The 16,726-nt window shown below is 37.9% G+C and overlaps 2 protein-coding genes and 1 pseudogene across 2 annotated transcripts; all 3 read right to left on the bottom strand.

The window, feature by feature from the left end:
• Positions 1–974: 974 nt before the first annotated feature.
• LOC114320343 (uncharacterized) lies at positions 975–10,126 on the bottom strand. The gene is made up of 7 exons (XM_082889837.1): positions 9,869–10,126; positions 9,452–9,541; positions 8,361–8,505; positions 8,133–8,243; positions 7,971–8,053; positions 7,831–7,891; positions 975–1,166 (listed from the first exon to the last, which is right to left on the bottom strand). Exons 1-7 carry the CDS (start codon positions 10,124–10,126, stop codon positions 1,090–1,092), a joined length of 825 nt encoding a protein of 274 aa, XP_082745963.1. The 3' UTR covers positions 975–1,089.
• A 320-nt stretch (positions 10,127–10,446) lies between these two features.
• LOC145800193 (secreted RxLR effector protein 161 pseudogene) lies at positions 10,447–11,115 on the bottom strand (annotated as a pseudogene).
• A 4,646-nt stretch (positions 11,116–15,761) lies between these two features.
• Positions 15,762–16,393, bottom strand: LOC145800192 (uncharacterized). The gene is made up of 2 exons (XM_082889836.1): positions 16,317–16,393; positions 15,762–16,209 (listed from the first exon to the last, which is right to left on the bottom strand). The coding sequence occupies exons 1-2, from the start codon at positions 16,391–16,393 to the stop codon at positions 15,762–15,764; spliced, it is 525 nt and encodes a 174-aa protein (XP_082745962.1).
• Positions 16,394–16,726: the final 333 nt, after the last annotated feature.

The following is a 16,726-nucleotide window of genomic DNA, read 5'->3' as shown; positions in this document are numbered from 1 at the left end:
CCTATTCTCTATGGACAATGTTAGACAACATGTACCGGTTAAAGACCGCTCGGAACAAAGCCTTAGTGATGAGAAGGCTTGTCAATTTGAAGTTGAAGAATGGTATGTCTATCGCCGAGCACACCAGTGAATTTAAAAATCTGGTGAATCAGCTTGCAACCGTCAAGATGAGCTTAGACGATGAAATGCAAGCCATACTACTGCTCAGTTCTTTACCGGACAATTAGGAGACGTTGGTGGTTTCTCTCAGCAGCTCTGCACCAGAAGGGAAGCTGACCATGAGCATGGTCACAGATGCCTTGTACAATTAAGAGACAAGGAGGAAAGACATGGAAGGGAATCAGTCCCATGCTCTTGTCACAGAAGATAGAGGCAGAGATAGAGGTAAATGAAGAAGCAGAGAAAGAAGCAAGAGTAGAGGCAGTTGGAACAACATGAGTAAATCCAAAAACAATAAAGGTCGAGGTAACTCTGGCTTCACTTGCTTTCACTGTGGCTAGGAGGGTCACATAAAGAGAAACTGCCAAAGCCGGAAAGACAACAAAGGTCAAAGCAGTAAATCAAAGCGAGATGAGAACACGACAGCCACAACAGCTGATAAAATACTTCTTGCAGGTGGTGAAAAGGAGGATTGCCTTCACGTGGCTGACCACAGCTGCACAAAATAGGTGATAGACTCAGCTACATCCTATCACACCAATTTCCACAGAGAACTCTTCAACTCATACAATGCTGGAGATTTTTGGCACTGTTCGAATGAGAAATTCTAGCTATTTGAAGATTGTGGGTATTGGAGATATTAGCATTCAGACTAATGCTGGACACAAGCTGGTTCTCAAAGATGTGAGGCATGTTCCAGATTTGTGCCTCAATCTTATCTCCGGAAGCACCCTGGACAGACAGGGCTATACAAGTACATTCGGAAATGGCCATTGGAAGCTGACAGGAGGAGCTTTGACAAGAAACATGCTATGATTCAAAATTCCATAGAACCTTGGTTCATGGCACCAAATGAGTACATGTAGCACCACAAAATGAGATATAAAGCGCCGAATATGTAGATAATACTTTGACTGATTGCTGGGCTTACTAGATTTTCCACTTGTGCTCCAAACCACCACAAATTCTTGAAATATAGACTGCTGCACTCATTGGATAACCAGAAACTGCACAAATTGGGAGTTGGGATTTGAAAGAAAAAAAAAGCTGAGAACAACAAAAGAATGTATCATAATTATGCAACCAATTAACAATTGATATTAAACGGCATATTAGAACATAATCTTCTAAGTTTGAACCAATATCTACTTGAACAATCAGTTCTGGATTAGATCTCTACGTTGCATGGGGGTCAAAGCATGTCCACGTGTAACTTTTCTACCTCCTATCTAATTTAGTTTCAAGTGTTGACTATGCATATATATACCATCTTGTGTGGTGTCAATATGGGTATTCTGTTGGATATACCTCCTTATTGGAGTGTGGGACCCAATTGGTTTGTTAAAGAATTTTAATTTGACTTGGTTTAGGTATAATATATTTTATATATTATATTTGTGGAGGCCCAATTCAATTGGGATACAATTAGGGTTTGATTCCAAAAACCTAAGATTCAATATATATTATTTTTGTTCAACACACAAAAAAGAATGTGGACGGCGGCTGATACACTGCATCGGGAATAGTGCCGGTGAATGGACAATTGGGGAAGATTGGTCAACAGTGCTTGATTTGTTCAAGCATTTGTTTACTTTGTGTGGAAGTTAATTTAGATCGTTATTTTGGGTTTTCTTCAACTCTGGTTTCGAAGATTTTGATTCTTCTATTTGGTGAGGTCTTTCCTCTTATTTATTTGTGATTATTTGGAATTCACCTAATGGTGGTTTTGTGAGACCATTAGTGTCTCGTTTGTAATCGTTTGAAACTTATTTGGTTGATAGTGGAATCGGATTTCGATCCCGTGGACGTACCTCACATTGAGGGAACCACGTAAAAATTCTTGTGTTGCCTTTGATTTAATTTTTCTGCATTAGTTTTTATTCCCATTAATTGATTTACTTGTGGAGAATCACATCGATTTTCCCTAACAACTGGTATCAGAGCTTACAGTTTATTTGGGTTTAATTATTTGTGTAAATCAATGGAAGGGAATGTGGGTCGTATATCTAGCTTCAATGGAAGCAATTGGGTAACTTGGAAAACCAAAATGGAGGACCTATTATTTTGTAAAGATTTGTATAGACCCATTGAGGGTGATAGTGGTAAACCCGATGATGAATGGAATAGGCTTAATCGAAAAGCCGTTGGTGTTATCCGTCAATGAATTGATGACAGTGTGTTTCATCATGTTGCTACTGAAACTTCAGCACATAATTTATGGAAAAAATTAGAGAGCCTTCATGATAGAAAATCAGCCACAAATAAAGCTTTTCTGTTTCGTAAGTTGGTTAATTTAAAATATAAAGAGGGCAGCCCTATTCTGGAACATCTGAATGAAATAAAGAGTATTGTTAACCAACTTGCTTCTATGAAAATTGTTTTTGATGATGAGTTGCAGGCTTTGATGCTACTTAGTTCTTTGCCCGAAAGTTGGGAGACTTTGGTTGTGACCGTTAGTAATTCGGCGCCCGATGGAGTTGTCACAATGGGCCAAGTCACTAGTAGCCTGTTGAATGAAGAAACTAGAAGAAAATCAGCGGGTTCCTCTCATTCAGAAGCATTTGTTGTGAGAGGCCGAAGCAAAACAAGTGGGAGGAGTAAGACTCCTCATGGTCGTGATCAAAGCCGTGACAAATCAAAAGATGGTTCTTTTTCAAAGAAAGACATTGAGTGCCATTATTGCCATGAGAAAGGGCACATGAAGCGAGAATGCCGAAAGCTCAAGAACAAGGAGAAAAGGCGTGACAAAAGTGTGGATAAGAAGCAAGAAAACACAACGACAGTTACTACCGATGATCTCATGGTCGTTTGTGAAGATGATTATATCAATTTTGTGGGCCAAGAGAGCAATTGGGTGATTGATTCCGATGCTTCTTTTCATGTGACTTCTCGAGTTGATTTCTTCACTACCTACACCGAAGGACATTATGGTTTTGTTCGAATGGGTAATGAAGGTTTGTCCAAGATTATTGGCATGGGTGATGTTTGCTTGGAAACAAATTTGGGCTGCAAGTTGTTGCTTAAAGATGTGAGGCATGTTCCCGACATTCGCCTCAATTTGATCTCTACTGGGAAGCTAGATGATGAAGGCTTCAACAACAAATTTGGTGATGGAATATGGAAGCTCACAAAGGGTTCTTTGGTGGTGGCTAAGTGCAAGAAGACTCCTACACTTTGTTCGATGCAAGGAAAAATTTGTAAAGGTGTTGTCAATGCACTTGAAGATGATACTTCTAGCGAATTGTGGCACAAGCGGCTTGGCCATATGAGTGAAAAGGGGATGCAAGTTTTGTTCAAGAAAGAGCTTCTACCCGGTTTGAAAGGTACACATCTTAAAACTTGTGTTCGTTGTTTGGCGGGTAAACAACATAGAGTTTCTTTTCATAAAAATGATGCTTCTAGAAAAGAAAATGTTTTGGAGTTGATTCATTCGGATGTTTGTGGTCCTTTAAAAGTTAGAACACATGGTGGTGCACTTTATTTTGTTACTTTCATTGATGATCATTCAAGGAAAGTTTGGGCTTTTCTACTAAAAACTAAAGATCAAGTTCTAGAAGTATTTAAGCATTTTCAGGCCATGGTTGAAAGAGAAACAGGGCAGAAATTAAAGTGCATCCGATCAGACAATGGTGGTGAATACATTGGGCCATTTGATGAGTATTGTCGCAGCCAAGGTATTCGGCATCAAAAGACAGTTAAGAAGACTCCTCAACAAAATGGAGTTGCCGAGAGGATGAACCGCACCATTGTGGAAAGAACAAGGTGTTTGCTTTCACAAGCTAAATTGCCAAGATCCTTTTGGGGTGAGGCATTGAAGACAGCGGTTGACGTGATCAATTTTTCTCCTTCCTATCCTTTGAATGGTGATGTTCCAGAAAGAGTTTGGACCGGTAAAGATGTATCTTATGAGCACTTGAGAGTGTTTGGTTGCCGAGCTTTTGTTCACATTCCAAAGGATGAGAGGTCCAAGCTTGATAGTAAGTCAAGACAATGCATTTTCCTTGGCTATGGGCGTGATGAGTTCGGTTATAGATTGTGAGATCCGGTCGATAAGAAAATTATTCGAAGTCGTGATGTTGTGTTTCTTGAAGACCAAACAATTGAAGACTTTGCCAAAGGTGATCAACCGGAGCCAAAAACTAGTGATCTCATTGACATGGATCCATCTCCTTCATCTTCAGTTGATGATGAAAATGGGGGAGATGTGCAGCTACCTATTGAAGATGTGGAGGATGATGCTAATCCTAATGAAGTTGACCCAGAAATTGAAGAAGAGCATCCAACTCAAGAACCGCCACCACAACTTGAGTTGAGGAAATCTACAAGGGACCGACAGCCTTCAAGAAAGTATCCTCCCACTGAATTTGTGTTGATTTCTGATCAAGGGGAGCCTGAGAGCTACCAAGAAGCAATTGAGCATGCAAAGAAAGGTGATTGAAAAAAAGCCATGGAAGAGGAGATGAATTCCTTGCTTGAAAACCAGACTTATGATTTAGTGAAGTTGCCTAAAGGGAGGAAAATTCTGAAAAATAAGTGGGTTTTCAAATTAAAGAATGATGGCAAGAATCTGAGGTACAAGACACGTCTTTTTGTGAAAGGCTTTGGGCAAAAGAAAGGTATTGACTTTGATGAGATTTTCTCGCCGGTTGTAAAGATGTCTTCTATTCGGGTTGTACTTGGCATGGTTGCAAGTATGAACCTTGAAGTTGAGCAACTTGATGTGAAGACCGCATTTCTTCACGGTGAGCTTGAAGAAAAAATTTACATGGAGCAACCGGAAGGTTTTGTAGAGAAAGGGAAAGAGAAATTTGTTTACAAATTGAAGAAAAGTTTGTATGGCCTCAAGCAAGCCACGCGGCAATGGTACAAAAAATTTGACTCTTTCATGATGAATAATGATTTTTCTAAAACCACTTCGGACCATTGTGCGTTTGTGAAAAATTTCCCGGATGGCAAATTTATTATTCTTTTGCTTTATGTTGATGATATGTTAATTGTGGGTCAAGATTCTACCATGATTAATAGGTTGAAATTGGAGTTGAGCAAGTCTTTTGCTGTGAAAGATTTGGGACCGGCAAAGCAAATACTTGGTATGAAAATTGTTCGTAATCGCAAAGAGGGGCTGATTTGGTTGTCTCAAGAAAGCTACATTGAGAAAGTTCTTGAGAGGTTCAACATGAATAAAGCAAAGCCGGTTGGTTGTCTACTTGCGGGTCACTTCAAGCTTAGTTCGAATCAATGTCCTACAAGTGAGAAAGACAAGGAAGAGATGTTGAAAATTCCTTATGCTTCAGCAGTTGGTTCTTTGATGTACGCCATGGTTTGTACAAGGCCAGATATATTGCTCACGCCGTTGGTGTGGTGAGTCGTTTTCTCTCTAATCCTGGAAAAGAACATTGGGCAGCGGTAAAATGGATTCTAAGATATCTTCGAGGGACTTCGAAGGTGTGTTTGTGTTTTGGGGATGGTAAGCCGATACTTGATGGGTTCACAGATTCTGACATGGGCGGTGATATTGATTCTAGGAAATCTACTTCGGGGTATTTGATGACTTTTACAGGGGGAGCTGTGGCATGGCAATCTAAATTACAAAAATGTATTACTCTCTCAACTACCGAAGCAGAATTTATTGCTATTACGGAAGCTTGCGAAGAAGAGTTATGGTTGAAGAAATTTTTGCAAGAGTTGGGTTTAAAACAAGAAAAGTATGTGCTTTATTGTGATAGCCAAAGTGCTATTCACTTGAGTAAAAATTCTACTTTTCATTCGAGATCGAAACACATTGATGTGAGATACCACTGGATTCGTGATGTGTTAGATTCGAAATTGTTACAACTCGAAAAGGTTCACATAGATGATAATATTTCAGACATGTTGACAAAGACTTTGTCGAGGGACAAACATTTGAAGTGTCGAACTTTGGCCGGTATGGTTGATATCTCCACCTAAGTCGGTAGGGGGAGAATTGTTGGATATACCTCCTTATTGGAGTGTGGGACCCAATTGGTTTGTTAAAGAATTTTAATTTGACTTGGTTTAAGTATAATATATTTTTATATATTATATTTGTGGAGGCCCAATTCAATTGGGATACAATTAGGGTTTGATTCCAAAAACCTAAGATTCAATATATATTATTTTTGTTCAACACACAAAAAAGAATGTGGACGGCGGCTGATATACTGCATCGGGAATAGTGCCGGTGAATGGACAATTGGGGAAGATTGGTCAACAGTGCTTGATTTGTTCAAGCTTTTGTTTCCTTTGTGTGGAAGTTGATTTGGATCGTTATTTTGGATTTTCTTCAATTCTGGTTTCGAAGATTTTGATTCTTCTATTTGGTGAGGTCTTTCCTCTTGTTTATTTGTGATTATTTGGAATTCACCTAAGGGTGGTTTTGTGAGACCATTAGTGTCTCGTTTGTAATCATTTGGAACTTATTTGGTTGATAGTGGAATCGGATTTCGATCCCGTGGACGTACCTCACATTGAGGGAACCACGTAAAAAATCTTGTGTTGCCTTTGATTTAATTTTTCCGTATTAGTTTTTATTCCCATTGATTGATTTACTTGTGGAGAATCACATCGATTTTCCCTAACATATTCCAGGCTGAAGTAAAGGGTCCAAGAAACATCGGCAAACAAATAAGACGAACAACCGCAGAATCCTTAGGAGAGTTATGCAGTATGCTCATGAGAACTTTGAGTACAGTGGTATGTATATGTGACTTAATGGACCTTAAAACTTTGTAATCTTTATATAGATAGTTGGATATATAAACTGTTATAATGTCAACTAACCCAAAATTACGGTGCTACTCCATAGATGGATTTGATAGAAGAAGACTATACATGATATGTTATTTGCTCACAAGTATATAGAAGACATTCTTCGGCAACTTTCAACCAACAAGCCTACCTTGAGGATTAATACAACTTGATCAAGAATGCAATAAATTCCAACACAACCGATGCACAATATAGTTTGTAATAGATAGGCGTCAAGGAAGCACGGGTACTCCAAAATGGATGCCGTGGTGTCCAATACGTAGGAAGCACGGGGGGCTCCAAAATAGATGTTGTGTACATGTCCGACAAGTATCGGAACACTGACATGCCACATTCACATGTGTCCACGTGTCAAACATGCCTATTTTTTTGTTTTTTTCTTATAGGACACTTTGGGGACACTTCACTGACACGCGTGTCTTGTGTTCCAGTGAATTTTTTTTTCATAAATATTTTAGAAAGTTGATTTGGATCAAAGTAAAAAAATACACCCACATGTATATATATATTGATGCCACTTTGTCTGTGTTCTAAATTTATATTCATATAAATAGCAAACAAAAGTATATTGAAAAATTTGCCATATTCCCACCATGATCATGTCTTATTTTTTTAAATCATTTTGTCCCATGTCCATGTTCGTGTTTCTTAAATAGGCATTCAATCTCCAATAGTCCGCACACAAGATATACCAATTCCTTCAGCACTATGTAAATAAGATGCTAAACCAACTAAACCACTACCATCTAGATAGCACTGACAAAGATGCCAATTACACCAAAGAGAGGAAATTAGATGCGAAAAGATATGTGTAGGACGCGTAATTTCTACTACAAATATATATTCAAGAAAGTTAAGAAAAAAAATTCAGAATTAGCTTACTTGAGATAAAATCATCTGCATAATCCTTAATATCAATTTTCCCATGGGCCATTGCACCAACCTGTACATTCATGGGGCCAAGAATGTAGTACCAATCAAGTGCATACAAAATTTTAAAGCATAAGTAGCTTTAGACATACCACAAAAACAAAATTCACATCATCACTAACAGCAGCCACATAGTCTCTTATATCAACCAATTTTTCTGAAATATAGGAGAAGCCTGATATGCAAGAAAGCAATTTTATCATTTCTGCTTGATGCCAATTCATCAGATAAGAACACTTAAAAGGATTGCTTACCTATTTTACGAGAGTTGAGCGGTAAATATTGTGTCACCGGGTTCTTGATCACACGCAATAGTTTTTCACTCTCACCAACAGCAGTTATACTCAATTTTTGTAGCAGCAGCGCTGAAATGATTATTAAGAGACTTAGAAAGTAGGAGAAAGACAATGGAATTCCTACAAGGCAAAACAATGGAAAGAAATGATAGTATATATAGCAAAATAAGTGTTTGGGTAACTTACACATGATACCAGAAAAGCGCTTATATGTCCTTGGAATACGAACATATGGTTTAATTTCAAATAGAACACCGTTTTCCGTTTTCACATACAATGCTCGTAATCTCCCAGCTTTATTTAGGGGGCTATCTAAAATTGCTAGGATAGCAGGAAAGCATAACTTTATGATCAATGTGGTTGGAAAAACAAGTTAATACAATTTAACATAAGCCTCATAAATGCTAACTAGAGAAGTAGCCAACTGGCTGCTAAAAATATTGTAACGAAACTAAGTTTTTTGGACAATGCAACTATGTAGAATAAAATGTAAGCCGATCAAAATGGCCAACGAACTCCACACCGCTGCACTATTTTGAGGCTGAAACCAACAAGTTCTCCTGAACTGAAGCATCCTTGTTCACTACCAATTGTCAAATCAAATAAATCAGGAAAAAAAATCCTCCAAATGGTGATCATACCACAGTCAAGCCAAAGCTTCACTCTATTCCCATTACCCAATTTAAAAACAATTCTCTTAGTAAATTCATCTCACCTTCATAATGCTCTTCCACAAACCCACCCCATACGGCCCATGACTGTCCCCAATCCCCTCACAAAACAACAAAGAGGACAGGAATATGGTATAAACACTCAAAATACCTTGGTTTTAACGCTACACAGATTACATAGTTGGAATGTAATTAGACAGTTCTAAACGTGGAGTAGTTCTCCTTCCACTATGGCCCTCTTTTATTTATCTCCTCCAAAAATCCTCTATTCCATAGTTTTTTTTTATTTTTATTTTTATTTTTTATCCTTTTCGAATGTTTCGTCTTATAATAGGATAATTACACCAAAGAATAAGAACCAGCTTTTTCTAATCATTATACTCGGTGTTCTAGAATGAAGGTGATCCAATGTTTTCTGAATGTGGGTGTTCTCAAATGAAAATGTACAATGTTTTGGGAACATAAATTGTTGGGAAGCTGGTGTTTCCTGATAACCATGATTTAGACTTATACACACCAATGTCGACCATATGTAAACAGCAAAAAAGTTAAAACAACTGAACTTTTCAACAAAAGGATATGGACCGTAACACCAAAGTTCAGTACCTGATGAGCAATATCTGGCCGGTAATCAGCAGAATTTTTGTTATTACTTCTCAGAAATTTGTCATGATCTGAGTTCAAAAGCTGGTAAAACTGTATGGATATAAAAAAGCTATTAGGCAAAATTACATGCATCATGTGTGTGTGCACACAGATGAAGAGATACTCTAAACCCAATGATGGAAGATCCTTAAGAAACCCAACCAAACACAAAACTAGAACAAAAAATTTGAAACATTCCCCAATGACGGAAGATCCTTATGAAATCCCAACCAAAATGCTCAAGCCTAAGTCCTTAACCCTCAAGAAACACAACTACAATAAAAGTTTGAAAGCACCATAATCCTAAACCCAAGAAAAATAAGTTTAAGAAAGAATATAGAAATCGAAAAAGACAAAGATAATAAAATTTATACAGACCTTTCCGAGTTTTACAACTTCCAAAGAAGCATTCTCAAGAATGAAAATAGCCCCAGTCTGGGCCTCGTGATCATACGGTTGAATTGGAATACCGGCAAGTTCATCTACATTTTCTGTTTCTTTCTCTTCATCTGGTGCATTTTCTATCTCCTCTTTACCCATTACCCCATCTATTTCCTCTACCATAAACTGTTCTATGTCTTCTGTATCATATTTCTCTTCTCTACGCTTCCGTTTACGTGGTTCTGTTCGTGCCATTTTGTGGTTCAAGCTTTAAACTTTTTTTAGAAGAAAACAAGATCAGCATTGTTAAACTCACAGTAACATAGAGATCAAAAGTCTTAATTTATTCATTGCACTGATGTTGTTTAAATAGAAATTTACACAACTGAATATCCTCAAAATAAGGAACTGACTCAACATGAAAGAAGAAACTAACTTAAATTCTACCAAGTCTACAACAGACTTATTCAGTTCCTAAAGAAGTGGTCAATGCCAGAAAAAACAGGACAAGACTCAACTAAATTCTTAACACCACCCCTTAAACTGAGTGTACTGCAAACATTTAGTTTAGTGGGTTATTTCACATCAGAATTAACTACAGAGCACACTCCAAGTAGATGTCGTAGCTTCAAGAAAGCAGGTAATTTGAGGGGTTTAGTCAGAATATCTGCGAGCTGATCCTCACTTCTGCAATGCTTCAGATCTAGAGTTTCATCCTTGACTAGATCACGTAAGAAGTGATATCGTACATCGATATGCTTGCTTCTGCCATGGAGAACAGGATTCTTTGAAAGCTTGATCGTTGAACTGTTACCGCAGTAGATGGGAGTGGAACCATTGTGAGGATGCTGTAGTGTTTCAAGTAACCTTCTCAACCAGATAGCTTAACAGGCACACGAAGCTACAGCAACAAACTCTGCTTCAGTGGTGGACAAAGTGACAATAGGCTGTTTTCTTGATAACCATGAGATCACACCTGAGCCCATCGTAAAAATGTAACCGGATGTACTTTTCCTATCATTGGAATCACCAGCATAATCGCTATCAGTGAAACCAATTAGACCAGATTGTTCTCCTTTCTTGTACAATATGCCAAAATCTGTTGTTCCCTTCAAGTACCGAAAAATTCTCTTGGCAGCGAGGAGATACAACTCCGTAGGGTGTTCCATGTATCGACTGATCAAACTAACTCCATGCTTTATATCAGGTCTGGTTATTGTCAAGTACATTAAACTTCCAACCATTTGCTTGTATAGAATGTTATCAATCTTCTTTCCTTCAGGATCTTTGGTTAGCTTCAAACCAAGGTCAATTGGTGTACCAACTGAGTTGCATTGTTGCACCAACTGAGTTGCATTGTTGCAGCTGAAACTTGGCCAAAATGTCTTGAGCATATTTTCGCTGCGAGAGAAAAATAGCATCAGAAGATTGAATTACTTCGATGCCAAGGAAGTAGTGTAGCATGCCAAGATCAGTCATTGCAAATTCTTTCATCATCGAGGACTTGAATGCATCAAACATTGCACTATCATTTCCGGTGTAGATCAAATCGTCCACATATAAGCATACAATTAGTAACTTGCCATCAGATTCTGATTTTATGAATAAAGTAGGCTCATATGGGCACTTTTGAAAGCCTGACTTTAAGAAATATGCTTCTATACGACTATACCAAGCTCGGGGAGCTTGTTTTAATCCATATAGAGCCTTTCTTAACTTATACACCTTAGTCTCATTCCCTTGACATACATAACCTGGAGGTTGATCAACGTATACCTCTTCTTGCAAATCTCCATAGAGAAATGTTGATTTAACATCCAATTGAAATATAGGCCATGAATTTGGTGCTGCTAATGCAATTACCAATCTGATGGTATCATGCCTTGCAACTGGAGCAAAAACTTCGTTATAGTCGATTCCAAGGTGTTGTTTATATCCTTTAGCGATCAAACGAGCTTTGTATTTTTCAATTTTGCTTTGTGCATTCAGCTTTGTTTTATACACCCACTTAACATCGATCGACTTGTGGCCTTTGGGAATATTAGTTAATTCCCAAGTATTATTTTTCTCAATTGCATGAATTTCCTCATCCATAGCTTGCTGCCATTTTGGATCTTGAACCGCATTATTAAATATTACTGGATCACAATCTGAAAGTAAAGCAAAATGGGTAATGGGATCGTCAAATTGATCAATTCCAGTTACCTCATATTCTCGCATCCAAGCTGGTCGACTCTTCGTGCGTTGAGGCCATGTCTGTTCTGAAATTTCAGATTGGTCTTCTCCAGATGAAGTGCCCGATAGATGCGAAGAAGAAACTTGTGGCTGTTCGGAAGAAACTTGTGACTGTTCCTCGTCTTCAAAATGGACAGGAATGGACTGCCCTGAAATAGTAGGAGTCCATGTGTAATAACCCCGATCCGTAATTAGCTGCTAATCCGTGATTAATGATGCTAATGAGAGAATTAAAATAAATTATGTGTTTATTTTGTGTTTTGCACGATTTTGGCTTTCTATCTGTTACTTGTAAAAATGCCTGTCTGGAATTCCGCTTTAATATGAAAATTGAAAGCCTTATCGGCATCCGAAACCGAAATTGATTACGTCAATATGTTATTTGAAATTTTTAGAACCATATGGCAAATTTTATTAAAAATTGATTCAGTCTGATTAATTAAGTCGTGTTTGGTTATCCTTATATTCTAATTAATGTATTTTAACATCATAGCTATATATGTGAGATATAAGCTCATTTTGAGCTCATTTCTTTTATCCTTTGAGTGGAAATCTGGTGAGACATTTTAGAGAGAAAGGGAGCACAATTCTAGAGAGAGAAAGGAAGAGATTGAAGAAGAATTGAAGGTTTTGTGTTGAATTCACCAAGATTGTGCTAGAACAAGAGTAATTCAAGACTCTAGGTAAGGATTTAAGACTTAATTATGAGTTTTAACCATCAAGTAGATCATTTCAAAAAGAATTTGTGATTGTGTACAAGAATTGGACCAAAGATGATGAATTTAGAGTTAATTCATACATGCATGCTTAGTTTAGTTTAATTTCATCATTTTGAACATGATTCATATCATCCATGTTTGAAATATTATGTTCCTTCACTTAAATTCATGTTTTGAAAAGGATTTCCCTCATGCATGGAGTTTATGAACTCAATTTGCTAGTTTCATGAGTTTGGAAGAAAAGAGTTTGAAAGTTTTGCATGCATGTCTATTTCTTTACAAATTGAGCATGATTCCCAAGAATTTTCTCATGCATGTTTGATATTCATCTTAATTATGGGAAATCTTCAAGTTTCAAGTTGTTTTGTGGTATTTGATCATGTTTTGAGAAGCTCAAGATCAAGAAAATCCATGCATGTTGTGTTCATGAACATTCTTAAAGTTTAAGTTGAAATTATGAGCTTTTGGCAAACTCTTGAGCCATGATTTTATGAAATAATCCTTAATTCATCATGTTTTACAAGTTTTCTGTGTTATCTCAAGCTTTGGGGCCCAAGAGATGTGTTTTGAAGATTGAGATTCAAATTTTGAGCTTGGAGATGCAATTTTGAAATTCTAGAATTTGCATCCACGCTCGAGCGTGGGAGTTCACGCTCAAGCGACCACTCTTTGTGCGTGCACTTCCACTCGAGCGACCTAAAGTCCGTTCGAGCGTGAATTGCAAGCTCCCAGAAGTTTCATATCTTTGCAGATCGCTCGAGCGAAGGAATCTGCGCTCGAGCGACCACCCACATTTTGCATGTTCGCTCGAGCGAGGAAAGTTACGCTTGAGCGGGGACCTCATTTTCAGAAAATTTGACTAAGTGTTTTCCAAACCATTTTGGCATCTTCATTGCATCTTAGGTATTCCTAAGCCTTAATTAAGCCATAGTAATGAGGTTATGGATTAGAAACACACTAAGAGAAAGAATGTACTAAGTTAAGAGTTTATAAGAGTGTGTTTTAAGCAATGTGATAAGAAAGAATATGAGCTATTGTAATGAAAGCTAAGCCGTAATGGCCACCTGAATGTGTAATGATAAGATATGTTTGTGTTATGTGCTTTTGTGTCTATAGGTCAACGTCTGGAGATTGATTGACCGTTTGCGAGAACCACTGTGAGTAACGTTATTGTAAAAATACGTTCATATGAATTATGTTTCAACTGAACTATGATAAGTTACCATTTCTGAAATAATATCTGTTTTCGTGAACGAATGTTCCATGTTTGAATCTATTATGACATCCACAGATAGTTCCAAGTCATGGGGGACGGCATGTTAATGCGGGTCCATGACATTCATGTGATTACGAGATCTCGTTAGCCATTTCATTGTGGTGATATGTGTTTAATCGGTATCCAGAACCGATTACTCTAGGCGGAAGACGTTATGTGATGTGTTCTATGGGATGTACCATTATTATGTTCTGATACGAGAATGATTATGCTATGATCTGTTTTACGCTTATGATATGTTCAGATTTCGTTCACTAACCTCTCTACATTGATGTTATTCACTGGACTTTAGCTCACTGTGTGTATATATATGTATAGGTAGGCATTCTGGAGATCGAGCCTGAAGGCTTTTGTCTGGATTTGTGTTCTGTTGTCAGCCAACCATTGTGCCTTACATGGAGGTTCCTGGAGTCTCTCAAGTGTTTAAGTTCTATTGTTTCTGTATATATAAGACTCGGTTGTTCTGTTGGCTGTACTTAAGATACTTTAATGTATGTGGGTATAATGTATGAATGACTTTTGATTATGTATATAAAGTTTCTAAATTTTTCGTTTCATATAAGTCAGCACAGCTCATTGGACAACTATATTTATGTATTAGCTTCCGCTAGCCCCTCAATTTTGTCAATCTGTTCAGAGGCCTTCGATAATCCAAGGATTACTGGCCGGTTATGATGCTAAACCTATAGGGGCGAGTTTGGGTCGTGACACCATGGCCATGTCTTATCTTCATCAAACACCATATCACGGCTAATGACGATTTTTTCAGTGATCGGATTGTACAATTTATAGGCTTTGGATTGTTCGCTAATCCCGAGAAAAATACCCTTTACACCTTTATCATCGAGCTTCTTCCGCTTTTCATCTGGAACATGTGCGTATGCTATGCACCCAAAAATTCGCAAGTGAGCAACACTAGGCTGTCTTCCGCACCATGCTTCTTCGGGCGTCATATTTCTGACAGCTATTGTTGGACTTCTGTTTAAGAGATTAATACTCCACAAGATTGCTTCAGGCTAGAAACTGTTTGGAAGACCAGATGTGCTTAACATGCTCCGTATCGTGTTTAAGATGGTACGATTTTTTCGCTCCGCCACACCATTTTGCTGCGGGGTATAGGAAGCTGTAAGCTGTCTTTTGATTCCATGCATCTCACAAAAATTTGCAAATTCTCATGAGTTAAATTCCCCACCCCGATCAATTCGAAGAGTTTGGATAACTTTCCTAACTTCTTTCTCAACAAGGGCCTTATAATTTTTGAATGCTGAAAAAGCTTCAGATTTTTCCTGCAAGAAATAGACCCATGTTTTCTGACTAAAGTCATCGATAAAGGTAATAAAATACCTGCTATTACTATTGGATGGTGGATTTATAGCCCATAGATATCGGAATGGACCAGCTCCAACACTTTCTTGGCTCTCCATGCTCTCCCTTTTGGAAATGCATTACGATGTTGTTTGCCAACAACACAGCCTTCACATACTTGGGAAACGTGATCAATCTGCAGAAGACCAGACACCATATTTTTCTGATGAAGAATCTTTAGACCATTGAAGTTCAAATGGCCATAACGAAGATGCCATAACCATGTTTGGTCTTTCACCATAGCAGCAAAACAAGGAAGGGTATCATTGCAAAGATATAAAGGAAACATCCGATTTCAAGTCATATTAACTTGAGCAATCAAACCCTTTTCCGGATGTTGTATTTGGCAAGTTCCCCTTTTCATAATAATCTCATAATCCTTTTCTTGAAGTTGTCCCACACTTAACAGATTATTCTTCAAACCAGGAACATAAAACACATTTGAAAGAGAATGTTTTGAAATTTGGAAGCTAATTTTTCCCTTTCCCATAACAGATAATCTAGAATCATCACAAAATTTTACAGAGCTATTAAAAGATTCATCCGACTCAGAGAACATGGACTTGTCTCTGCACATATGGTTACTTGATCCGGTGTCCAAGTACCACATGTTTGGAAAAGTTTCTTCCATGGTATTGCAAGCCATAAGAAGAGTAATATCATCTTCCTTTTCTATAAAATTTGATGTTCCTCCTTTCTCGTTAGGTAATTTTGTATGGCATTCAGAACGAAAATGACCATACCTATGGCATTTGAAGCACTCAACATTTGATTTGTCGAAGGACTTTGATTCTTGGGCTTTAGCATAATCAGCGTTGCGTCTGAGGCCTCTTCCTTTGAATTCAGAAACTTGATCATCTGTTCTGCCTTTTCCTCGTCTTTGACCTCAGCCTCGTCCTCGACCTCTTGCTGTTGAAGATTCACCATTTATTGAGACCTTCAAGGCTTGCTCCTCAGTGATCCTTTGGTGGAGTTTTTGCTCATGGACCTGCAACGAACTCTGCAACTCATCAACCATTAGTTCATCAATGTCCTTGGACTCCTCAATAGAACAGACTATATGTATGAGAGGGTTTAGAAAAGTTGTTGGAAAATTCGAAGATCTTCGAAGATCCTTGAAGAAAAATTCGAATTCTCTAGAAGATGATGAGAGGCTTAGATTCTTCAATAGTCTCAACTAAGAACACAAAAGCAAAGGAGATGGTGAAGATAAGAGATTAGGTGAAGAAAAAGGCAAAGTAGCTAGAGAGAGAATAATGG

This window comes from Camellia sinensis, chromosome 10 (genome assembly GCF_055761805.1).
Source record: "Camellia sinensis isolate YWXY chromosome 10, ASM5576180v1, whole genome shotgun sequence".
NCBI classification, from domain to species: domain Eukaryota; kingdom Viridiplantae; phylum Streptophyta; class Magnoliopsida; order Ericales; family Theaceae; genus Camellia; species Camellia sinensis.
This window is presented reverse-complemented; position numbering and strand designations above follow the sequence as displayed.

Excerpts from the sequence above, each read along its gene's own strand:
- LOC114320343 (XM_082889837.1), bottom strand. The coding sequence starts at position 10,126 with ATGGCACGAACAGAACCACGTAAACGGAAGCGTAGAGAAGAGAAATAT. Across the intron at positions 8,244-8,360 it reads GCGCTTTTCTGGTATCATGT|CGCTGCTGCTACAAAAATTG; the intron begins GTAAGTTACCCA and ends TAATCATTTCAG. Across the intron at positions 8,054-8,132 it reads GCTCAACTCTCGTAAAATAG|GCTTCTCCTATATTTCAGAA; the intron begins GTAAGCAATCCT and ends CTTGCATATCAG.
- LOC145800192 (XM_082889836.1), bottom strand. The coding sequence starts at position 16,393 with ATGGTGAATCTTCAACAGCAAGAGGTCGAGGACGAGGCTGAGGTCAAA. Across the intron at positions 16,210-16,316 it reads AAGGCAGAACAGATGATCAA|GTATGGTCATTTTCGTTCTG; the intron begins GTTTCTGAATTC and ends CAAATGCCATAG.